Here is a 26,252-nt window from a genome sequence, read left to right as displayed (position 1 = left end):
TCCAAACATGGGTTGAATTTTGCCATTGTTTCGGCTTTTTCAAGTGCAGTCAGAAGTGTGTTTGTGTGTGTATGTGTGTGGTGAGGCAATAGGGAGGCACTCCTCATTGCAAGTCATGACATTTCCCAGGAGACCCTGGGAGGAACCTTTAGCTGCTCCATAAGCTTCCTAATGATGATTTTTCCTGGTTCCCGGATGGCACGCTTCCAGTTTGTGATTGGAATGACTTGGTTATGACCTTCATGACTGACAGTTAAAACGCAACGCACAGCATATTGTTTGGAGCCATACCCATTGGGAACTATGGCTGAGATGCCGCATCATCAGATGGAGCTACTGCTGCCCGTGCCACCGCCCAAAACCCTACCTCTTAAGCTGGGCAGCAATCCAAGCCAAGTGTTTCGGAGGTGCTGAGAGGTCAGAGCACTGGGAAATGGTGACTGCAGCACTCTCCCAGCCTCAAGGCGCATTGAGACACTAGGCTGGAGAGACCCTTCAGGGACCTGGGGCAACTGCTTGTCTCAATATGCCTCACTAGTAGGACAACAGTGCAGATGACAAGGGATCAAGGGAAGTAATAGTGCCACTCTATTCTGCTTTGATCAGGCCCCACCTGGAATATTGTATCCAGTTCTGGGCACCATAATTGAAGAAGGATGTTGAGAAACTGGAGTGTGTCCAAAGGAGGACTACCAAAATGGTGAAGGGTCTGGAAACCATGCCCTATGAGGAACGTCTCAGGGAACTGGGGATGTTTAGCCTGGAGAAGATAAGGTTAAGAGGTGATATCCCTGTTTAAATATTTGAAGGGATGTCATATTGAGGAGGGAGCAAGCTTGTTTTCTGCTGCTCCAGAGACTAGGACCCAGAACAATGGATGCAAGCTCCAGGAAAAGAGATTCCAGCTCAACATTAGGATGAACTTCCTGATAGTAAGGGCTGTTCGACAGTGGAACAAACTCCCTTTGAGTGTAGTAGAGTCTCCTTCCTTGGAGGTCTTTAAACAGAGGCTGGATGGCCATCTGTAAGGAATGCTTTGACTGAGAGTTCCTGCATGGCAGAATGGGGTTGGACTGGATGGCCCTTGGGGTCTCTTCCAACTCTATGATTCTATGATTCTTGTACAGTATCCCAATCTCAAGTGCCTGGGAAGACCTTAAGCCTAACTTAAGAGATAGGTTTTTGAGGACATCGAATCGTATTGTAGAGTTGGAAGAGACCACAAGGGCCATCCAGTCCAACCCCATTCTGTCATGCAGGAACATTGTGAAATGGGAGAGGTTGTGTATTGGAAACCTTGTGCAATGGCCACATGGTTGACTTCAGTTCAAGCTGGTCCCAACGACATACTATGTCTCTGATCCCTTCCTGAGAATATGAGCATCACACAATGGTGCAATTCAACTTTATGTGACTGTAAGTCAATTTAGAGTGACGTAGCATGGTTTAGTGGGTTGGGCGTTGGACTAGGACCCTGGAGATCAAGGTTCAAATTCCCACTCAGCCATGGAAACCTGCTAGTTAACCTTGGGCAAGTCACTCTCAGCCACAGAGGAAGGCAAAAGCAAACTCCCTCTGAACATGTTTCTAGAACATGGCCACATAGCCCGAAAAACCCACAGAAAACTATGCATGCTGGCCATGAAAGCCTTCGATTTCACATAAGAACAAACTGATTTGCAACCCAACCGTGGAGTCATCACTGCTGTGAGTCATCTCTTTCATATTGTTCATCCTTATCTGAGCCAAGCGCATCTGCTAACAGATTGATGGATGCTATGCCAAGGGAAACCCCCCAATCCTTCCCTTCCCAATATGCTTTCCCTTGAGTAGGATTTTGTCCTCCACAGCTCCTTAGAAAACGGGTTGACGATCAAGCTGCCCATGTTTGTGGAGGTGGCAAATGGGCAAATTAATGAGACTGTTCATTCTTTCTTATAATTCATGCTTTCATTTTGAACTGACCGAGAACCATGACCAAAAGTCGGTGAGGATTAGAAGGGCATGGCTGTGGCACAGGAGTCATTTGGGAGGAGGGTGGCACAGTTACCATTGGATTATCTTTCAGTGGTTTAAACCCCGCTTCGTAGGAAAAGGAGTTGTCTAAACCGGCACGACAAGACAGACAGCACCGAAATTGGGATCCCTTCCTTCCTTCCTAAACAAGGATGGGGGAATAAATGAAGTTACAGCAACAAGGGCACCCAAGTATCTATATTTATTTCTCTCCCTCTCGTACAAGCACACATCCCAAAATAAATTACAGTCAAATGTTCATCTTGCCATTGCATCCATACTTCATCATCATAGTACAAGTAGCAGAATACTAACAACAAGAACAAATGGGCAGAAGGAACACAGCAGCAGAGACGGGGGCTTCGGGATCAGGGGCTCGGTGAATCCATCTTGGGTTTTCCTCCAAACACAAAAGGCCTTACTCAAGGTGCTGAACCTATTTTGGGAGGATAGGGCTCTTTAAAGGCTAGAATAAACCCAGGATGGAATGACTGAACCTCTGAGACAGAAGTCACATTACCCCAAAACATAATACATCTTTTAGAATGAAAAACAATACAGTTCTCATGGTTTCTCCCTCCTGAAAATGCTACTTGGGTTTGGTCAGATAGGCATGTTCATCACTTGCTGGCTGGCTGGCGGAAGAAACACAGCTAGGAAAAGCTAACTCTTTGGATTAGAGTTCCAGGATCACTGGCGGTTGGGGGATTCTGAGACCTGTTGTTCCTAAAACTCAATTTTGCAAGAAGTAATGATGATTAGTTCTTCTCATTTTAACTGAAGCCCAATGCTCAACTGAAAATACATTGGGCTTCGGGTGACAGTGGGAGAAAGAATTGGGGCCAGCAAGAAAATGTTCTGACCAGGGTTCCAGCCAGACAGCCCAAGACATTCCACTTTGTTGGCCTTCTATATGCATTTTCCAGCCCTCCGCAATCAATGCTTAGCAAGCTGTTCATGCAGAGTAGGCTCAGGCTGCATCCGCGCTGCAGACACAATCTGATTTGGCACCACTTGAACTGCCATGGCTCACTGCTATGGTACTGTAAGTCACCATTTCATGTGGCAGCCAGCAAGAGATGAACAGGTGCCTCTGACCAGGCCCCGAATATATAAAGTGCATTATACCCCTCCGCTCCCTACAAAGCCCTTGGTGGCTTTTCTTTCCTCCTATTTCTTAGCTAAGGTGCAGGGAGATACCTTCTAGATTCTAGCATATGTGTAGCAAGGCAGTTTACAGAGTACAACGGAGACACATTTAGGAGGAAATGGATCAGCTGAGCAAACGTCGTCCTACTCTCATATCCCTGGCAAAAATTCACACACGTATGTGCAGTTTGTTTGAAATAATAACAATACCTAGTTACAGGAACAGCTGGGTGTTGCGCCCTTTCGTAAGGGAGGGTGAGGAGTGCCAGCTTGCTTGGCATCCTGGGAGTGAGTTACTGTGGCGTAACGCCAATCTAAGCCATTGCGACCCTCTCTTGTGGTGGTTGCAGATGGTGGGATTCTATTCTGGCTGCACAATGACAAAAATACCCCCCTAAATCCACTTTTAAAGTGCAGCAACCTCCCCGAAGGCAGCCATGCCCATGTCAGTGAAGACTCAGGGGAGCAGCAGATAGACATCCAGCCATGTTCCTTTCCACAGCAATGGCATCATCCCCAGGGACTCCTGAAGGACCCAGAAAGTCTCAGAGGATGCCTCTCACAGTGTGTCTAGCTAAAAGAAAAATGCTGGGCACATCACTGCTGCTTCCTTTGCTTTCTATCAATACAGAAATGGCAATCTTGGGAGTTGCTGCCACACTGAAAAGGTGAAGTGGTTGCACCAGGAGATTTATCATGACTATTGCCAGAGATCTGTCACCCGAGGCAGGATGGCAGCCCATAAAGAAATGAATATGTATAGGCTGGAATTCATTATTGCAGTTGCAGATATGCATCCCGGTGTTACATACCCATTCATTCATATTCTTAGGAATTCATGATTGTAGCACTATTGCAATGTTGATAAAAGTCCTGCAATCGTCCCTTAATGGCCGCCAGCCTTTGTGAGCAATGGAGGTTTGTTCTCCTGTCGATCAGAGGCTGGATGGCCATCTGTCGGGGATGCTTTGACTGAGAGTTTCTGCATGGCAGAATGGGGCTGGACTGAACAGTCCTTGTGATCTCTTCCAATTCTATGATTCTATGATCAGGATGCAGCGGACTGATGCGTCGTTCCCAGAGCGATTGCTGGTGCAACTTGGACAAGGATCCTGCTTCTGTCATACCAGAGATTGCTGGCAGGAGCAGGATAGAAATGCCAGTCTGTTGTGCCTTGAAAGGCAGAAGAATAGACCTCCATTGCTCACAGTGGCTGATGACTGGTAAGTAAGAATTGGTGACATTGGTTTGGGCTGATCTAGGCTCATAGCCATCATTTGCAAGGATATTTGACCAATTCACAAGAGGGAAAATAGAATTTAAAAGTGAAATCCAGCCCAATTTGTACTGCCAGCCAATTGTAGACACTTCTGTTGCTCATGTCCTTATTTCCCTTCCTTCTTGTTGGCACAGGGTGCCCAGCCAAGACAGTCCAAAGAAATGACTAGTGCCCTTTATGCCCAGTCTATCTGCTGCCTCATGCTGGCTACCGTTTTGTACTTTTGCCTCTCTGCTTAAGAGAGCTGTATAAATAAATTGCGAACTTCACAGTTTGAAAGAGGAACAACACAAGCGGCGCTTAAAAACACACACTCCTCGCCACGGGTTTTTACGAGGGAGGGCAAACAGAACCGTGCTCACTTCCAAACAAAAGACGTTGCCCTGGACATTACCAATTAGTTGCGGTCAAGTGTTATCGCACATCTTCCTCCGATCCCGGCAGGGAACATAACGCTTGTAAAGGTCCGATTAGACATTTGTGTGTGGATGGTTTAACATTTAACTCGGAGACATCTGTGAAATGTTGACGGTCCAATCTGCTTGCCCGGGGGTGCCCAGCTGGATCTGGTTTCTTCAGGAGGCTTTCCACGGAAAGCTGAGAACACCTTTCTTTACAACGAGAGAGAAAGAACTGGACACCGTCCAGACTCTCTCTTACCCTCAGAAGCCGCAGACTTTGCAAGGGAACACAGTTTGCGATTCTTGAAAGGAGGCTACAGGTCAGATATGTTTGAAAATGAGACCGCTTTAGCCCCAGTGCAAATATAATACAACGAGAAGAGGTTTTCAAGTCAGTCCAGGAAGCAATCTGGATGCAACATCACAACTGGCTGGCTAGGTTCCGTTTGGATGCAGCCTTAGGTGCAAGAGGTGGGTGAATATTGGATCTCCTTAAGCCATATCATTGTTATTACAGTCAAAGCCCAACCTTCCACCACTTTGTGCCATTTTGTTTGTCCAAGGACAAGTCCGAAGCAGCTTGAAAAACGAAAAGCAACAGACTCTAGCTCCCCATCGGATGTCGGTTCCGATCAGTCTTGTGGTTCAGGAGTGGGAGGTCACACCATCATTAGGGGGTGCACAGCGCACTGGGTGCCACTCCTCAGAAGTGGTGATATTGTTGAGGAGGCAGTGGTAGTGCCCCAAGGAAACCTCATCCTGGTCAGTAGCAAATGCTGCAGTGCCTCTGTGTTGGCTGCCATCGCCTTTGTTCCACCAGCTTCCACCACGGTTGCTCTTGCTCCAGAAGAGGAGGATTGTCCGCCATGCCCACCCTTCTTGCCCATGTAACCCCAAGGGTGGCACTTGGCAAGTAGCAGCACCACAGCAAGACAAGAATGTGCAGAGAGGGGATTTTCTTGTGGGCTTCTCTGAGGGACGGCACATGGTCTTGCAGAAGGAGAAGCTGAGCATTGGTGAGGGGTTGTATGGCGTCACATGCATGTCTATGGGCTCTCCAGTCACAACAATGGCTGTTCACCATCTTCTGGCTGGAGATGGATGCGACCATAGAGGTGACACCATCAGCTGCACTGGGGTGACACCAACCTTAGCGACACCACTGGTCACAATGTCTTTTGTTAGCTACGATCCCCCCGACACCAACCTTCCTTAAGAAGCCTGCATTGCAAGGTCATGAAGGTAGGGTTGGCACACCATCAGATACTTTGCTAATCTCTTTTGGACATTATTAGCTGTTGAGGCCAACATTTATAGAGCGCTCCTTTTGAAGTTCCACACCTGGGTACAGTCCTGGCATTTGGTAGTTGTTATATTTTGAATACGAAGGGAGCCTTTCATTTTGAGGAAGAATGTTGCCATTATCGGCGTGAGTCTTTTCCATGTTTTGGTTAGTGACCAGGCCTTCCTCCACATATCGATATTTCTCCAGCGTCAAACTCACACTTGGCACAATAGGCGAGTGAGGTATTTTGTGGGATTTCTTGGCTGTCAGACGCCGGTAGAAGAAAATGAGAGATAAGATGACCGTGTCCACGAGGAACTCAAACATCTCCACCACGGACAGCACTGAAGACCCAAACCACAGACTCCACTGGCTTCCCATGCTGGACATTACCAGGGTTACCTAAACATAAACCAAAGATAGGTCCATGTGGTTAGATGCACGCAACATTACTCTACTGGCATTTTTGTAAGTCTGTTGTGGAGAACATTCATTGCCTTCCAGTTTTATTTACTGGGATGAATATATTCTTGTTCTTTTTTTGGTTATTTTATTGGTAATCTTTGCTTTGATTGGGTTGGATCCAGACTGACAACTGCTTTCTGTGCAAGACTAATGATGATGATAATAAGTCTACTCAGAGGTAAAACCCAATACATTCAGTAGGACTTTCTCCCAGGGAAGCATATATAGGATTTCTAGAATCATAGAATCATAGGCCTGTTACAGACTGCCAAAATAAAGCTGCTTTGGGTCTCTTTGGATGTATGCTGTTTAAATGATACGTGCATCCTAAGAATCCGGAAGCTGCACCAAAGCTGCACTCCAGTGCTTAGGAATGGAGTGTGGCTTTGGCGCAACCTCCGGATTCTTAGGACCCATGCATCATTTAAACAGCATACCTCCAAAGAGACCCGAAGCAGCTTTATTTTGGCAGTCTGTAACAGGCCATAGAATAATAGAGTTGGAAGAGACCGCAAGGGCCATCCAGTCCAAACCCATTCTGCTATGCCGGAAATCCAAATCAAAGCATCCCTGACAGATAGCCATCTACCCTCTGCTTAAAGACCTCCAAGGAAGGAGACTCCACTACACTCCGAGGAAGGAGTGCGCTCCACAAGCCATAGGGTTTGCCCATGTAATGGCGCCACTAGGCTTGGCGTCACCCAGTGCGCTAACTCAGTTGCATGCTCTCAGGTCCAACTGAAAAGGGAGTGTCTTGACTCCAGTCTACTTCCTCAGATGCTTAAGTCTATGGAAGCTCATGCTGCCAACTTCTTTCTTTCAGCGAGTCTCAAAAGTGCTAAGGGTCTCTCTACATAGTGATTCTGCACACTAACATGGCTATATCTTTGAATTCTAGGTCTTCTATTGTGACTCTATGGTTAACCTGTGGCACGCTGGAGGACCTAGAAATTCCTAGAGAGAACATATTAATCAAATCCGCAAATGTCAAAGCCACAAATGTGGAGGGCCAACTGTACTTAACTACGTAACTGATATACAATACTGATCTCTCTTCTTTTACTCCTAAGGTACCTTTGCTGGAAAGGGGAAAGCAGACTAATGTAAAATACAATAACAGTATGGCCCTTGAGGTCTCTTCCAACTCTGTGATTCTAAGTAGCAACAGCTCCAACTCACATTGTACTCGGGGGATTCGTCCCATGAGTTGTAGTCAAGTCTCTCAAAGAAAACGTTCACCTTAGCAATATCGTTCCTGAAACAGAGATAAAATAAGTTCGGAGGTGAATCCAAATAGATCAGGATACATTTTTTCGGATAGAATGTCACATTTTCTTTCCAGAAAAGAAGGGGCGGAAAGGATGGATAGTTCACTGTTCTGTCTCTTCTTCAACATTTTTGGTGGGAGTGGCAAGTGATATTTGTCTCTATTCAATGCCCATGGATCCAAGGTGGCAGCAAGGTGAGCAAAATACACACCCGCAAACATGCACAACCTTTAGAGGGGAAATAGAGAGAAAACTTATACCAGTGCTAATGGTGACCCCAGCTTTGCAAAAGCATTGGAGGATCCTCTCTCCCTGTGGAAACATTCAGCAAAATGTTTCCACACTCCATTTCACTTTCACAGACCTTTTTCAAAACAGGGAGAAAAATAGCAAAATGGTTCATTTTGGCCCGCGAGAACAACATCATGTTTGCTCTCTACTCCTGTTGCAGACCAGGATTAAGCAGCTGGATGCAGGGAGTGTTCAGAACCTGGAGATGTCAAAATGTTGGATAACGTGGGCAACAAGGAGCGCAGGGTAAGAGCAAAAGTAGACAGATGTACCACTCACTTGGTGCCAGTTGTGTTGTAACCGGTTTGCGCTTGCAAAACCTTGTGGATCCATCCCTGAAATACAGAGGAAGAAAGTGAGACTAAGATATAATAAAGGAGGCAGGTACAGAAGCTCACAGAATCATAGAGTTGGAAGAGATCCCAAGGGCCATCCAGTCCAACCCCATTCTGCCATGCAGGAAATCTAAATCAAAGCATCCCCGACAGATGGCCATCCAGCCTCTGTTTAAAGACCTCCAATGAAGGAGACTCCACTACTTTCCGAGGAAGGAGTGTGTTCCACAAGCCATAGGGTTTGCCCATGTAATGGCGTCACTAGGCTTGGCGCCACCCAGTGCGGTAACCCATGGTGCCACCCCCTCTTCATTGACCTCTTCCCATCCCACACCGTGCAGAATCTGCGACATAAAACCACCAGCAAAAATTGATGATTCTATGCAATTCTATCATTAAATCACAATATCATGCACACGGCCTAAGTAGCGCATTTACATATACATAGTTACATGTGGTTGAAGTGAAAATTCATTTGATAGCAGGATGTGCCCAAGGTTCAGTAAAAGGGGATTAAAATCCCAGAACCTGCCGAAGCTCTGGTTCCAGCCCCACAAAGGTTTCTCTAATTCCCACCATCCCTTTGTGAACCCTTGGTGTTATAACCAATGGATTTGTTTATAGCCACATGAATGGATTAATAAAGCTTCTACTTTACCTCCGACTGGCTTGAGGGCCACTTGGCATAGCCTGCCGAAAGTTTGTACCACGCCTCCCTGGGAAGAATACAAAACAGCAACTAACAACATATTTGGTTTACGTTATATGTCCACAACTACTAAACATATGAACCGGGAATCTGGGTTGTATGAAGGACTGAAAAAATCTAACTGGATGAGCATCAGTCGATGTGCAAAAAGGAGTGTGTGCGTATTATTGTTGCAAGGCAGCTTGTCCCGTCTTTCCTCTCCAAATAATATATGACCTGGTACTTGCTTTTGGGTCTGTTGCTAATTTATGTTGGATCTAAATTTTTGGAGAAAAGGAGGATTCATATTAAATAAATCATATCCCTTTTCATACATCAATTGAATTGCTGTTCTGCTTTTAGAATTGCATTTTCCTCAAGCCAGAACTTTGAAAAGGTATTACAAGCTGCCCTTGCCAAATGCGCAGGACCCCAATGCAGGACCTCAAGTCCCATTTCTCTGAATGGGGTGCGCTCCCACATACCATGTGGCATGGGCGCACACCCCATTCATTCCATGGGGGCTTGCTGTCTGCGTGACATTGAGTCTGAGTATGGCAAGCCTGCATATGGTGCAGGTGCACTGTACTACAATTTTGGGCATTAGGACTGCCTTTCCCAGTGTTCTCCCAACCATGGTCCAAAAAGGGGAATCTTTCCAAAGTCTGTTCCAAGCATCTCCTGCATTTATTCAATTACATGTTCATGTCGTTGAACATGTAATTCAATCAATGCTATTTATTTCTTTAAATGTAAAGTTGCAGAGCAGCAGAGGAGAACAGTTTCTTTTTAAGTTTGCAAAACTGACTTGGGGATGTGGGAAAGGTCACAGGAGCAAGCCAATCCGTGCTTTGCACAACTGGCTTTGGGCAGAAAGCAATAAAACAAGTTCCACTGGAACTCAGTCCAGCAAGTTTGTACATCTGATGAGAAGAGAACAAATCCAGTTCCACAGCAGCCTGGATGCTGTAAGGCAGGAACAGGTAACTACATGTCAACCAGGGGCCAATTTCTCCCCCAAACTCTCTTGCAGGCTGTATCACGCCAACCATGTTCCTAAATACCGTGCTTCATCGGAGTCCTTCCCAAAATGGCAACTTGCTAATGCCATTTTGAGGAGGACTCTGATGGAACTAGAGGTATTTTGCAGCTCAGGGGTGCTTTCTGTGTGGTTGGGGTGCTTCTGCACATTTGGGAGGGCTTTCCATGCAGGTTTTGGGCCAATAAACCCATCCAAACCTTGTGCCAGATTTTAAAACGATTTGGAGAAAGGAAGCTTGGGAGGCTTTGGGGGACTGGCAGCGAGCTTCCAGAGTGGAGGCCACATCCCTGCTCTAATATCTAATATGCATAGATCAGTGATGGAGACCCTTTTACAGACTGAGTCCCCAAACTGCAACCCAGACCCCACTTATTTATTGCAAAGCGCCACATCCCGCTGGCTTTCTAGTAAGGAACTCTGGAAAACTCTGTCCAAGGGTGATAGCATGTGTGCCCACAGAGAGGGCTCTGAGTGCCACCTCTGGCACACATGCCATAGGTTCGCCATCACTGGTATAGATGCTTATATGTACCCTTGGAAGAAATGTGATGAGCAGAGAAGGGAAAGGCAGTCAATGAAAACGCAGATCTCTGAGACTGGCTAAGCTTATTACCATTCAAATGGATGAAAGTGCTTTTGCTACTCACTTGCACGGCTTGGGGCACTCATTGAAGCAGCTGAGATTGTGGTTGATCAACTGATTATACAGCAGATAGAAGCAGTGACCTGGAGGGAAAGAGAGGAAGGGGGTCAAAAGGAGGCAGCAGCCCCTGGAAAAATACCTCTGAAAGTCCTTTAAGCACCTAAATCAAATGCCAACTGCATGGACTTGAGCAGCAAATGCCAAATGAACACAGTTGGATCATCTCTTTGGGGTTTATCGCACTCACTTTTGCCCCCGATCCAGACACGGGGGGAGACGTGCATGACTGAGTGAAAGCGCATTTTATTGCACGCTATACTGTCCTCAAGGCACCCCCATGCCATCGCCCGACCCTAACCCATCCCAGATCTGGGCTCAGCCACATGATTTTGGTCAGCCTGAAAGCTTCCGTCCTTCAAAGTTCACTCGCCTGAACCCGGCTCAGGGATGGGTTAGGACCAGGCGATGGCATGGGGATGCCTTGAGGATAGTAAAGCGTGCAATAAAATGTGTCATGCGCGTCCCCCGCCCGTGCCCAGATCAGGGGCAAAAGTGAATGTGATAAACTCCTTTGTTTCCTGCTGGACATGCTGGGATTGTCAACTCCTGTTTCTAAGTAGACACATGCTCAAGTTTATTGCACATAGGGTTGCCATAAGGCAGGACCTCCAAACTGGGACAAATGTAGGACAAATGTAGGGCCACATTTTCAAATGTAGGACACGTTTTTTAAAAATGGAGGACACATGGAAAAATTGATATTTTTTTTTAAAATGTGAATATAAATGCATGTTTCTTAGGCATGCTCAAAATGGAGGACATTTTGGCATTATTCCTAGACAGAAGGCTGAAATGTACTTCTCTTTCTGGCCAAATACTGCCCCCCCCCCAATTCTACAAGAACATTTCCCACTCCCAAGCAGGCATAGCATTTAAAGACCACAGGCAGTCCCTTGTGCCATTGCAAACTACATTTCCCACTCCCAAGCCTTCTTAGCAATTCCCCCCTTCCTCCTTTTCCTTGCCCCCTCCAACCCCCCAAACCCCTCGCCCCCTCTTTTTCCCAGGTATGTCTCAACTTAGGAGGGATTTATGGGACAGATCCAAAGCCTTTTTTCTTTTCTAATGGGGGCAAAGCCTTGAGAAGCCCTGGACCCCTGAGAAGAAGAGGAGGGGGGCTTAGAGAGAGGAAGAAAGAGAAAAAGAAGATGAGGAGGGGGAAGAAAGGAAGAAAAAGGAGAGGAGGAAGAGGAGGGGAAGAGGAGGAGAAGAAAAAAACCAGAGTAACAAGAAGAAGAGAAGGAGGGGAAAGAGAAAGGGGGAAGCAGCTTGCCTGAGTGTAAATTCCTCCCTGCTTGGATGTTGCCCAAATAAGGAAGCAGAGGGCTGGCCAATAGAGGCAGGGCAGTGCAGCAGACCCCGCCCCTGTTGGTTTCAGTCCTCCTGCTGCTGCTCCAGGCATGCTTCACAGGCAGCACTCTATAGAAGGCAGGCAGCAGCCCTGGGAGCTCAGAGTTGGGCAGCCACCCGGGGGCGGGGTCGGGGGCGGGACGGGACCGGGCACGCCCCCAGGGGGCGGGAAAGTCCCGCCCACCACCGTGAAATGGCAACCCTAATTGCACGGCCCCTGAAATGGGCCTGGCGCATTACAAAAGGGGGCGCGATGGGAACGCAAGGCAGCATAGAACGCAGTTTACTGCACAGGAGAACGCTGCCGCCATCGCCGGACGTTCTCATCGCATTCCAGATGCATCCCTGGGGAATGCAATGAGAACTTTTGGCACTGGCGGCCGCGGTGGCATTCTCCTTTCTGAAATTGTGTTGGCCTTTTTAGCTGCCTCATCACACTTTTGACTCATGTTCAACTTGTGGTCTGCTCTACTCATGAACCTGGACACTGCTACCCAGATGCAACGCTCTTACCCCAAGTAGGAAGCTTATTATAATTGCAGTACTCTGCCCCAGAAGGCAGTGGGTAGTAGTAGTATCCGCAGCCACACTGTTCAATCATCTGGTGTTGGAAGCAGGAATGCAAACAGGCCTGTGGGGAGGAAACATAGACAAGGATATCAGGTGAGCTTCCCTGACCAGGTGGGTCCAACCTAGCACTTCAGACCTACTAGTGCTATGAGGGAGTGAAGACAACCTTACACGGAGTTGTAATTGTATACTCCAGAGCAATGGCAAGTACATTTCTAGACCGCTTACCTTACTAAGCGGTTTACAAAGTATAATCTAATTTCCCCCAACAAGGTGGGTACTCATTTTAGCGACCTAGAGAGGGATGCCAGGCTGAACTGACCCAGAGCCTCCGCTGGTATTGAACTCACAACCCTGTGGTTTGTGAATGAGTGAGTGGCTGCAGTGCGAGCATTTAGATACTGATAGAAATGGCTGCATTTTCCAGTTACACATTTGCAAACAATCAAATGCTGTCTTTTATCCAGCTACATACAGTTTAAAAGGCAATACTTCAGTCGTACCTGCATTGTGTAACTGCTGTTGTAGATGAGTTTGACGTTCACGTCCTCTGCGTTCTCAGTACAATCGCCGTAATTTCCGCCCAAGCGATTCACCTCGTTCTTTGTAGTTGGGGAGAGAAAAAGAGCATCTTATCTCAAATTTCAAACCAGGCCAGAGTAAAGGTATATAAACAACTAAAAATGTGGGTCGGCTTTGCTCATCTTGCAAAGCGGGATCAGTCCCCTCAAGACCAGATACTAGATATACATTTAGTCCTCTGATGGTGAACCTTTTGGAGGCCGAGTGCCCAAATTGCAATCCAAAACCCACTTATTTATTACAAAGTGCCATGTCTCTCTGGGTTTCTAGTAGCAAACTCTGGCAAACTCTGTGCTGGGGTGACAGCACATGTGCCCACAGAGAGGGCTCTGAGTGCCACCTCTGGCACGCGTGCCATAGGTTCACCATCACTGGCCTAGGGTTTGGTATCTGCCTTGGCATGGGGTTATCTTGGCACAAGTTTGCTAAGAGGGGCTTTTGCCTTTGTCTTCCTCAGAGGCTGAAAGAATGCACTTTGCCCAAGGTTATATGCCCAAGGTTTTCAGGGCCGAGTGAGGATTCGAACCCTGGTCTCCATAGTGCTCAAACCACTACACCACATTGACTATCAATGGATCCAAAATGATCTGAAACCCAATCTGTGCTGCACCCCTCCTTGCCAGTATTGTTTTGAGCATTGCCAGTATTACTCCCATGTGCCTACCTGTTCGATTCCAATGGAGCTTTCGATCCCAGGTCGGACATCAAATCCTTCATGTTCCAGGAACGGCGTCTGGTTGTGGTTGTGGATCATCACTTTCACGCCTGCTACAGTCGACAGCAACGGGATGTGGTCCTCCTGCTCTACTTTGAGGAGAAGGGACAGACCTAGGATTGAAAAGCAGAGGTTGGAAAGCAGGGAAAGGAACACATTTTCACACCATGTTTTATTACAAAGGGGAAGCAATATCATTCTTGGCGGACACTGTCTTAAGTGGTGAGTATCCCAAGATAAAGGTGCTCCTAGGATATATAAAATGTTCCACTAAAATGGCTTTTGCTTCTGAGGTTATTGTGAAAGCAACACCTGACTGCATAGGCGAAGTGTGTAAGGTGTGCGTTACTCAGGATGACATCCATAGCACCAATGTGAGTACGCATTACACAAAGTCTGACTGATGTGCACATGTCTCGAGTGAAGTTTAAAGGTGTGTGTATGTTCGGTGCAGATGATTCAAATGCACAGTCAGCCTAGAGATCTCAAGGCTAGTGCCCTCTCATTAAAACATCTTGAACATTTCTGGGCATCCTCAGAGCCACATCGGTGGTGCCACCACAACTGTGACACACCTGTGGTATGGAAATGCACAGTATGCCTTAGAATGATAGAATGATAGAATCATAGAGCTGGAAGAGAGCACAAGGGCCATCCAATCCAACCCCATTCTGCCATGCAGGAACTCTCAATCAAAGCATCCCCATTGACAGATGGCCATCCAGCCTCTGTTTAAGGACCTCCAGGGAAGGAGACTCCAATACACTCCGAGGGAGTTTGTTCCACTGTTGAACAGCCCTTACTGTCATTCCTCCTAATGTTGAGCTGGAATCTCTTTTCCTGGAGCTTGCATCCATTGCTCCATTGTGTCCTATTCTCTGGAGCAGCAGAAAACAAGCTTGCTCCCTCCTCAATATGACATCCCTTCAAATATTTAAACAGGGCTATACTATCACCTCTTAACCTTCTCTTCTCCAGGCTAACATGCCAAGATTTCTTCTTTGGGTTCCAGCTTCCAGAATCTGGCCATCCTTGTTGGTGTGTGTGAATGTTTGGGAAGCCATGGAAGATGTTTTGCAAGCTCTCTTAGCTTCCGAGGCTCCATTCCTAGGCCCACCTATCCAAGGGAAACTGACAAATTTTGCATTCCCTTATAGAAAGTATTGATCATCTTACTGTATATTTGTACATTCTTACCGTAAACAATCCCAGGCTTGTATGCTTTCCAGAACTCATCCGTCCCATTACTGTTAAAAGTGTAGCAGCTTCCATAGACTGGATGGTGGAAGTGTTCAGTATCGCTGGAGTAAAAAAAGGAAGAGAATGAGAAATGAAGAATAGACAGAGGAATTTAGAAGCCATCATCATCATCATCATCATCATCATCATCATCATCACCACCACCATCATCCTTGTTGTCATCCTAATGTTCGGAAATGCAACAATGCTCAGCACTTAAAGAGTTATAAATGTCTCAGAGATAGGGTTAAATACAAAATACAAATAATTTATTATGGCACAAAATAATAAAATCTTTACAAAAATTACATTGCATTGCATCCATTGGAAACATTATATTCCAGCATATTATGTGAATATATATATATAGCTAGCTAGCTAAACGTCAAGGGTAAAATCCAGACTTGTGCACCTAAATGGATTTAACAGTATACTAGATATATGGGTGTAACAAAAATAGTTGACTATCTCCGGAAGATGTTATGTGATATCACACTTTATATTTAGTAGGTATGTTAAATATGACACAATCTATATCATGTGAAAAGTGGCATAATGAGATACTGACAAGAGCGTCTCGATGCACATCAGGGTCTACTGATGCCCATCGGCACTCCCAATGTGCATCAAATCCCAATGCACACCAGTTTCCATTGGTCCCATTGTGCATTGGTCCTGCTATATGTATTGATCCCATTGTGCTTTGGGTCCCATTGCACACTGGTCCTGATGTGCATGAGGTCCCATTGTGTATCAGTCCTGGTGCATGGTTGCAGCCTAAGCTTTCGTAGGCTTGGCCTACTTCCTCCAATGCTTGGAATGAAGCATCTGCGGAACTAGACTGAGGTCTCTGAAAGCTCATGCTGCCAACTTCTTTCTTTCAGTTAGTCTCAAAGGTGCTTCAAGATCTCTCTACATGCTATCTTTAATAGAGTTCTTGCAATAAAGCCTTCGCTGAAGATGCCAGCCACAGATGCTGGCGAAATGCCTTTTTAAGGGCCACATCCTACATTCCATGGATGAGCAAATCCACAACCCAAAGGTCACTGCAACCCTTCCTCTCAAATCCATTTGACGTCTGGCTGCTGTTTTCAGCTGATCCTATTTAGCAACTCTGGGAAGCGATAATTGATCCGGTGGAAGCCGCAATTAATTCTGTGCCACCCAGCTTTGGATCCTTTTGCTTCCTTATGACACCAAGCTGTTGGACAAAGAAGCAGGAAAACATGGTTTCCCATGCGCTCATCACATCCTGGCCAGCCAAGTCCTCATCTCTATGATCATTGGGATTCTCAGTCCACCAGGAACCATAGAGTCCCAATGGATTCCAGGGGATTTCCGGCTGTTGCTTGCGCTGCTGCCACTATGTGAGCCTTACCAGGGAACCAAGGAAGTGCCATGAAATGCAAAAGTCCCCATGTTAATTGAGGTTAATTAGAAAGCATTAAACTAGATGTAGGTTGCTAATGTTCATTTATTTCCGAATGACTACAATGCACTCCATTATCAATAAGGAAATGTAATAAAGATAATCAATTATGTTTTGTTGTTGCATGCCTTCAAGTCCTTTCCGACTTATGGCGACCCTATCGTGGGGGTTTGCCATTGTCTTTCTCTGAGGCTGAGAGAGTGTGACTTGCCCAGGGTCATCCAATGGGTTTTGTAGCCAAGCTGGGAATTGAACCCTGGTCTCCAGAGTCGTAGTCCAACACTGAAACTACTCCATCACCTCCTGATGCAATCTTTAAACAAGCCGTGGTAGTATCTGCTGAAGCCATTTGTAAGTGGGCAGTGATCAGAGCGCACTGTGGCACTCAGAGCATCATTTGACCACTGCTTATTCACAGATGGATTCAGTATGTTCATTCAAGGCACTCTGGTTATGTGCCTTCAAGTCAACTCTGACTTATAGCAACCCTATCTAAGGGTTTTCTTGGCAAGATTGATTCCAAAGAAGTATTTACGTGTGTGTATGCGTCTATGCGCTTTCAGGTTGCCTGTCAACTTATGGCAACCCCATGCATTTCATAGGGATTTCTTAAGCAAGGAATACTCAGAGGTGGTTCAACAGTTCCAATGCATCTGAGGATGTAGACTGAAGTCTATGAAAGCTCACGCTGCCAACATCTTTCTTTCAATGAGTCTCAAAAGTGCGACAAGATTTCTCTACATACTGACTCTACAGACTAACACAGCTATGTCTTTGAATTCTTCCTCCAAAGTGTAGCCTGGTATTCATTGGTGGCCTCCCATCCAAGTACTAATCAGGGCTGACCCTGCTTAGTTTCCAAGATCAGAATGAATTTGGTGCATTTAGGTCCTCCGATGAGGTTTGTCACTGCTTTATTCAACAGCGGTTTGCAGAGAGTGCATGACTTGACCAGCATCACTCTGCTTGAATTTAAATGACCATTTGCAGAATTTGAAGATTGTTTCTTATCTTCTCTTTTTTGAACCAAGAAGTGGAACAAAAATAGAACAAATCAATTCGACTCAAGGTAAATCAGGGACAAAGGTGCTTTAAAAAACATCCCTGCACTTTCAGTTACATAATGTTTGCATCTGCAATTGCTTTTACAAGTGAAGGTGCCATCTAGACTCAGAACAAGAACAGATCAATGCGCAAGGCATGAAACTCCACCTATGGAGATTGCTTAGAACTTCCAGGAGTTTGCAGATGGCTGAAGATAAGGCTTTTTCTGATAAGGCTTAAGCAAATGTTGACTTGGTATTGTTGTGTTTTTTTTTTAATCGGGCAAATATTTTCACGGGCCTTTGTGGCGAGCTCCTATGCGCCTCGTTTTAAAAGGGACCCGGGTAGAGTTTGGCCTTGCCCATTTTGGCCAGGCCGAAAGAACAGCTGGTAAAGTCACACCGTGTACCATACAGACAAGATAAGGCCGGTTGGAAGGATGTCAGGGAGTAGCGCAAGAGAGAGACACACACGCAGAGAGCATGAACTGGGAGTGAAAGTCACTTGTGGCAGTGCGCCGAAGAATTATCACAAAGCTGGTAACCAAGTGAAAGGTCTTCTGGTGTCTACCATTCTTTTGAGCCAGTGTGATGATGTGAAGGTTGGGACTAGGACTGTGGGAGACCAGGGTTCAAATCCACATTCAACTGTGGAAAGCCATAGGTGACTAGCCAAGTGGAGTCTTATCACATTGGTTATTACAGTATGTATATAGGGCCTGAACAGACAGGCCAAAATAAAGCTGCTTCGGGTCACTTTGGAGGCATGCTGTTTAAATGCTGCATGCATCCTAAGAGGTCGGAAGCCGCACCAAAGCCATGCTCTAGTACTAAGGACTGGAGCCATGCAGGAACTCTCAGTCAAAGCATCCCTGACAGATGGCCATCCAGCCTCTGCTTAAAGACCTCTAAGGAAGGAGATTCCACTATACTCTGAGGAAGGAGTGTGCTCCACTGTCGAACATCTTTTACTATCAGGAGGTTCCTCCTAATGTTGAGCTGGAATCGCTTTTCCTGGAGCTTGCATCCATTGCTCTGTGTCCTATTCTCTGGAGCAGCAGAAAACAAGCTTGCTCCCTCCTCAGTATGACATCCATATCACCTCTTAACCTTCTCTTCTCCACTCGGATGGATATAGTGGAGTGGAAAACAGGGGCAGACATATATAGTCACCCCTCTGTTTTCGTGGACTTGGAGTCCGCATCCCATGGAAACATGCAAGAGGCAAATGGAGGGTGATGCAATGGGGAGTGCGCAAGAGTGCGCAGCCATCAGAGTCAACAGGGACTCCAATATCGGTGATTTTCCATTTTCGTGGAGGGTCCGGAATGGATCCCTCACAAAATGCCATTGGTATAATAATAATAATAATAATTTGTTTTATTTATATACCGCTATTCCAAAGATCATAGCGGTGAACAGTAAGTAAGCTAATTAGCAAGTAAGCTAATTTGCCCCCAACAGTCTGGGTCCTCATTTTAGCTCCCTCCTCGGAAGGATGCAAGCCTGAGTCGAGCTTGGGCCCTTTTGCTGGTCTTGAACTCGCAACCTTGTGGTTTCGAGTGAATGGCTGCAGTACAGGCATTGAACCACTGCGCCACCAGGGCGTGTGGGAATGTCAATTCAAATTCGAAATCCTTTGTGTATGGAAATGAAGTAGCAAGTCCAGTTTCAACGATGGTCAACTGGCCAATGTCTTTGGAAATGGAGAGGCAAGACCAGTTTGGCAATGGAAACTAGCCTGTAGGTGAAAAGCTAGGCATCTGAGGAAGTGGACTGAAGTCTAGAAAAGCTCATGCTGCCAACTTCTTTCTTTCAGTGAGTCTCAAAGGTGCTACAAGATCTCTCTGCATACTGATTCTACAGATTAACATGGCTATATCTTTGAATTCCATCTCAGACCTCAGAACAGCGGTCCTTAAACAAAAGAACTACAAGGGTGGATTGGAAAGATAAACAGCAGATATGAATCTATCCATAAACTGCAGTCCGTCAACGATGGATTGACCGGGGATAATGCCTTCCTGACTCACTACACACATTTCAACACTATCTGACCCCATCCACAGATATAAGTATCCTATACTTATCTATTCTCTTCACCTACAGGCTAGTATCCATTGCCAAACTGGTCTTGCCTCTCCATTTCCATACACACTGGCCAGTTCGCTATGTCTTTGTTGACTGAAAACCATCATTGAAACTGGACTTGCTACGCCATTTCCATACACATTTGAACTGACATTCTCACATACCAATGGCATATATAGGTCTGTCCCTGGCTTCCAGCGCACCAAAAGCATCTGAGGAAGTGGACTGAAGTCTACGAAGGCTCATGCTGCCAACTTCTTTCTTTCAGTGAGTCTCAAAGGTGCTACAAGGTCTCTCTATGTACTGCTTCTACAGACTAACATGGCTATGAATGCTAACACTTTGCTGTTGTTTTGCCACATGCTTCCTGATTTTCATCTGTGACATTGATATGGGTCTGGCATCCTATGGAATCCTGGGACTGACAATTTAGGACCTAATGCAAAGCTAAGGATTCCAAGAGAGCAGATATTACTATGGTTATTATAAAGTGGAATCATAGTGTGTAGCATGAAAGGGTGCACTGCTGTTGCATATTGCATATTGCATGTGTCATGCAGCATGCTCCCATCGTAAAGAGAAGCCATAAAGAGATCAGGTTGTCTGATGGCATAGTTGGCCATTTGGCGGAGACGATGCCAGCATCAAGAAACCTTTCCACCTTTAACCCATCCCCTTGGCTCTCGTATTCTTGCCCGCTCTTTCTGCAAAGCACTTGCAGATATCTCTGGGACAAAGCTTCTGGGCAAATGTCACTCCGGAGAAGTTATTTAACCAGGTGTGGGCAGGTTTGCACTGGTTTTATCAGATTGTTCTCGACAGGTTGCAGCCGCTGAATGCAAAGGCAAGCCGGCAAGGACTGGGTGGCACTGGGAATGACATCAACCTGCTCTTTACCTCCGAGGACAAGGTGAGGTCGGGAACAATCCCGGGGAATTTTCTCCTCTGTGTCCTCAAATTATCCCAAAAGGAGAAAAAAGGCCAACGCCCGGCTTAAGAAACTGCCTTTTGTTACTGAAAGTCTGGAGATGTAAAAAAGGCGGGGATGTGTTCTCAGGTCAGGATGAGCCAGAAACACTGGGAATGGCACAGAGGAACATTACGACTGGCCTTTCGAGAGTAACCCAGTAAAAATGGCAAACAGCTATGTTAGGAAATCTGCCCTATTCTATTTTGTTTTTATTTCCGCACATAATGATGACCACACGACAAGAAAATGAGAGCCACCTTCTACTGGTTATCATGCGCAACGTCTTCAGAATGACGGATTTCATTGCAGTTTAGTTGTACCTAGTCCTCAGACCATTGCAACAGCCTCGGATCCATAAACACTGTCACAGTTAAGTTTATTGCATGCCATTTCCAGACCGTTCGGGGCACAAAACGGGCAAGAACCAGTGTTACCACACAGGAGAATGCCGTCGATGCCACCGAGAGTCCCCAAGCCATTCCCCATCCGTTCTATGGCAGCCGATTTTGAAGAACGGTTTTGAACCATTCTTCAAAACCATCTGCCATAGCATGGACAGGGAACAGCTTGGGGACTCCTGGTGGCATCAGTGGCATTCTCCTGTGTTGTAATACCCATTCTCGCCCGTTCCATGCCGATCCTATCCCATGCCCAGAACAGTGGGTTTTTTGAGCTATGTAGACATGTTCTAGAAGAGTTTCTTCCTGACGTTTCGCCAGCATCTGTGGCTTTGGCATCTGTGGCTGGCATTCTCTGAAAATGCCAGCCACAGATGCTGGCGAAACGTCAGGAAGAAACTCTTCTAGAACATGGGCACAGAGCCTGAAAAACCCACAAAATAACTATGGATGCTGGCCATGAAAGCCTTCAACTTCACAGTCTGGAACATCAACAACATCAGAGTCGGGTCAAGATTGTTCATTGTTGTACACTGTTGAACTCCTTTTAACATTACCATGCAAAGGAGACTTGTAGCATCTTTCAGGCTCGCTCTGTGAACATAAGCTTTCATGGATTTGGTTTAATTCCTCAGGTGTAACTTTTTGATATAAGGCAAGGTATAAATATTTCAATGCATCAATTAATAATAAAATAAGATGGCAAAGGTTATTAATGAGAGAGAACACACAAGACGCAGCAGTTTGCTTCTGTCCAAGCTGACTGGGAAGAGCAAGGGTCTGCCTTCTGCCGTCTTCTCCCCCAATTGAGTACACATTATTTTTGCCCTTTGAGCACCATTTGCTGCAAGGAACGTAAGGAGCTTATCCTGATTCTATCAGATGGTTTTTGCCCGCCTTGTTTGCCGCCCAAATACCTTAAATTGGGAATTACTTGAAGGGACACAACAACAACAACAACAAGATGGGACAAGAGCTAAGGAGGTAATAATGTCAATTCCTAATTTCATATACAAATTGGTATAGTTTGGGCATATTCTTGGCCTTGAGCTTGTTGTTTCCAATATGAGATACAGGGATGGGCAGGCTCTTCTATAATAATTGTGCTTACTCAAATGAGCGCAATATTGTTAATATATATATATATATATATATATAAATCATTAAAAAGGGATTAAACTATTAACAGTACTATCAGCATCTTAAAACACAAGGTTGCATCCTCGTTTCCAAAGCCGTGCCTTCCAGCTCTTTTTGGATCCAGGAGTTTTCCAGCTTGGGAAAATGGCTGGCAGAGCGCTCCTACAAGCGAGGATGGATCTGGACTGTATTTGGACTCCGGACTCCCCCGCATAAAGAAAATTCCATGTATTTAAATGAATGGGGCTCGTGCACATGGTGGCGTGGTGGCATGGCGGCGCACGCACACCCCATTAGTCTCTATGGGATGCGCCGTCCCTTCGTCCTATGCTGAAAGCCACATAAAGCGTGCCCACGTATGACGCGGGTGCACTGTAGATGGCAAAAAACATCTGATAATATCAGGATGCCACCCAAATTAAGGTTTAAACTGGATATAAGTAAACCGAATTCTGGGGTTCTCTCACGCCACACCATTGTAGCATTATATTCCAATTGCCACAGCTGCTTCCTGTGGAAACCTGAGATTCGTAGTTTGGTGACGCACTGGCGCTCTAAATACCGCTCCCTAAATGGCAAGTCCTAGGATGCCATGGGATGCAGCCATGGCAGTGGAAGAAGAATCATAGCAGGGTAAATACACAGTGTGAAAAGGCCCTTGGCACAGAACGAATTACCATTTCTGGACAACGTCCTGGACACCATCTTGAACGGATGGGTTATTTACCTGGCTCGGCAAGGTTCGCCGTCATACTGGCAAGCATAGACCAATTCTTCGATGCTGTCCTCACGGTGAGAGATATCAAGAATGGGTGGGACCTGGGACATAATGTTCATGTAGTGGAAACGGTACCACTCCTGGACAGCATCCACCCCAGAGGAATAGACTTTGGTGTAGCACTCTCCGCCTGTTGCGTTGCACTAAAGGAAGACAAAAACTCACATAAGGAAAGGGAGAAAAGAGACTCAAATCTGCTGGCTATGGGGGATGATGGGGGTTGTAGTCCAACAAGTAACTTTCCCACCTTTAAGAAACATCCATAACTGAGCTATGAAAATATGTGTCTCTGCTTGATGGAAATTGGCAATAAAAAAGGCCACTAAAAATGGCCGAAACCTCTTCAACTTACCATCCGGAAGCCCACTTTCCCATTCATCTTCACCAGAGCAATGTTACGATCCAATTGAAAATTGGAGCTGTTGACGGTGCTGGGGTTTTCGTCCAACCAGACCTCCGTGGGGACACTTGCATTGTCATCTAGGAGTCTTTCCGGAAAGTAGAAGCCATACAAATTATAGAGTGTCTCCCTTGCCAAATCGTCCAACTCAGCCATGTCTTTTTGGACAATGTTGACCCTGTGGAGACGGAAGAACACCAGGGCAAGCCTAAGCACACAAAGACACCAATGGGGTCAACCTAACCAAATAGACTGCAGAGCATTGGCAACTGTTTTGGGAATCAGATATCTGGAATTACTAGGCGAACCTGAAAAATCAAAAGTAGGATCCCTCTTGCAATTCGTCTGCAAAGGAGATCACTGGCGGGAGAAGGATGGAAACATCTGTCTATGGCACCCAGATCAACAGGAGAACAAACCTCTGTTGCTCACAGTGCCTGGTGGCTGTTAGGGTACTTTTATGATTGTGAACACAGTCTTCCCTACTGCAGATTGGAGCATCTGCAGATGGCCCCACTCCATTCTCTTCAATGGCAGCATACACATATAGCCCAGTGATGGCAACCTATGGCACCCGTGCCAGAGATAGCACTCAGAGCCCTCTCTGTGGGCATGTGTGCCGTCACCCCAGCACAGAGTTTGCCAGGGTTTGTTATTAGATAGCGGCACTTTGTAATAAATAAGTGGGTTTTGGGTTACAGTTTGGGTACTCGACCTCTAAAAGGTTCACCATCACTGATATAGCCACATGTTGTGCCGCCATGGGAGGGGTCTGAAATGGAACACTATGGGTATGAAGGGCGGATTGTGCATAGTCTTCCTGAATATGAATCAGTCACAGACTTGTAACTCTAGCTTATGAATCCATGACTGCAATACTGAATTCCACCCATAATCTTTCTTTTGGTTAATGCAGAGGTTGGCATTCGCTTCTTCGCTCCATGATGACCAAAGCCCCTCCAGTGGACTTACTGTAGAGGAGCTGCCCATCCCCATGGCTATTTTGTATATAGGGGAGAGTAGAGAAACCCTTCATTTCCTGCGGCCAGATGCAAAATGATTGCACCATCTGATCTTCAGAATAATAGACTCAAAATCCAGTTTATGGTCAGCTGGGACAGCCATAGTATAGTTCTACATGCAAAACTACTATGCAGTGCTGGAGCTCTACAAGACTCTCGCTTCTATGTAGTGGGAGTTTCCATATGCCCTGTCTAGAAAGCATGGAGATCACTATGAAGTGGATCTGATGACCTTCAGGATGAGCATCAAGTCAACCAAGTATGGTTGGCTACGGCAGAAAAGGCCATGATATCATGCTCCAGAGAACAGGACCCGAAGCAATGGATGCAAGCTCCAGGAAAAGAGATTCCAACTCAACATTACGAGGATCTTCCTGGCAATAAAAGCTTTTTAACAGTGGAACACCCTCAATGGAGGATAGTCTAGTCCCCTTCCTTGGAGGTCTTTAAACAGAGGCTGGATGGCCTTCTTTTGGGGATGCTTTGATTGAGAGTTCCTGCATGGCAGAATGGGGTTGGACTGGATGGCCCTTGGGGTCTCTTCCAACTCTATGATTCTATGGCTGCACTCTGTGCTTCCTTATTCGGTTGGAATCACCAGTGTAAGAGATGATATATTATTTGATACTATTCGCCATACACCCCCCCCCCCCCCGACAGAAAGATATTGTCCTACCTGTAGGGATTCAAGTTGCATATGGTGACAGCGGGGAACATCTTTGGCTCTGAGTGAACGGAAAGAGACATGACCACAGGGTAGGCCCAGTATTCGTTGAAGATGAGTGCAAACTGCCAGTACAACATGGCGAAGCTGGCAAGGAAGAGGAGCGCCCAGAAGGCCGTCTTCATCTTGTTGCGGCTGGAGCAGACCAGGCGGATGGTGCCATGGATGGTGGTATTGAGGCAGAAGAACTCAAACAGGTCCTTGAAGGAGCTGTAGAACTCAATGAGGGCAGCATCTTTCTCTTCCAGGTCCGCACCCTTCTCTTTCGCCTCGTCTTTCTCCATTCTTTAAACCTAGGACACGTTTTGGAAATCTAAGTTAGGGGGAACGACTTTGCAGGGTATTCTTTACCTACTAATCATGTCTATCATTTCAGCCATCCATCCAAACATACTTGGTCTCTTCCAACTCTATGATTCTATGATACTATGATCCTTATCAGACCTCTTCCAACCTTTCTGTTCAGGTTGAATCTAATGTACGGCAACCCTACCTTATGACAATACTTTTCTTCTGAAGGAAATTTCCCCTCTGACGCAGATGGAGGATGACTTGCCCAGGTTCAACCAGTGGGTTTCCATGGAAGAGCAAGCATCTGAACCCTGGTTTCCTGAGTCATAGTCCAAGACTTAAGCTACTGCCCCATGCCATCCCCATTTCCCTGGATGACTGCATGGCATTCCATTTTATTGATGTTTTTGAAATTTAAATGCCTCAATTTGCAATATCCTTAGTGGTAACTGAGGACGTTGGTCGGGGCGATGCGAACAGGAATGATTGATGCTCGCCTGATTCACAAAATATCACTTCCTGGCACATCTCCCATTTCCCAGATTTCAACAACAAGCCTGAATCACGCTCAGCGATTCTGAACAGCAG

The 26,252-nt window shown here is 46.1% G+C and overlaps 1 protein-coding gene across 1 annotated transcript; it reads right to left on the bottom strand.

Moving 5' to 3' along the window:
* Positions 1-6,136: 6,136 nt before the first annotated feature.
* On the bottom strand, positions 6,137-25,657 carry LOC149307703 (epithelial sodium channel subunit alpha-like). Its single transcript, XM_089536799.1, has 12 exons — positions 25,326-25,657; positions 23,580-23,805; positions 23,177-23,370; positions 15,337-15,440; positions 14,089-14,252; positions 13,346-13,444; positions 12,786-12,903; positions 10,867-10,945; positions 9,148-9,205; positions 8,434-8,489; positions 7,775-7,850; positions 6,137-6,532 (listed from the first exon to the last, which is right to left on the bottom strand). Exons 1-12 carry the CDS (start codon positions 25,655-25,657, stop codon positions 6,137-6,139), a joined length of 1,902 nt encoding a protein of 633 aa, XP_089392925.1.
* Between the last annotated feature and the right edge of the window lie 595 nt (positions 25,658-26,252).

This window comes from Sceloporus occidentalis, unplaced genomic scaffold (assembly GCF_023333645.1).
Source record: "Sceloporus occidentalis isolate IW3139 unplaced genomic scaffold, rSceOcc1.0.p SCAF_8, whole genome shotgun sequence".
In the NCBI taxonomy this organism is placed as follows: Eukaryota; Metazoa; Chordata; class Lepidosauria; order Squamata; family Phrynosomatidae; genus Sceloporus; species Sceloporus occidentalis.
Note: the sequence above shows the minus strand (reverse complement) of the source record. Positions and strands in the feature narration are given on the sequence as shown.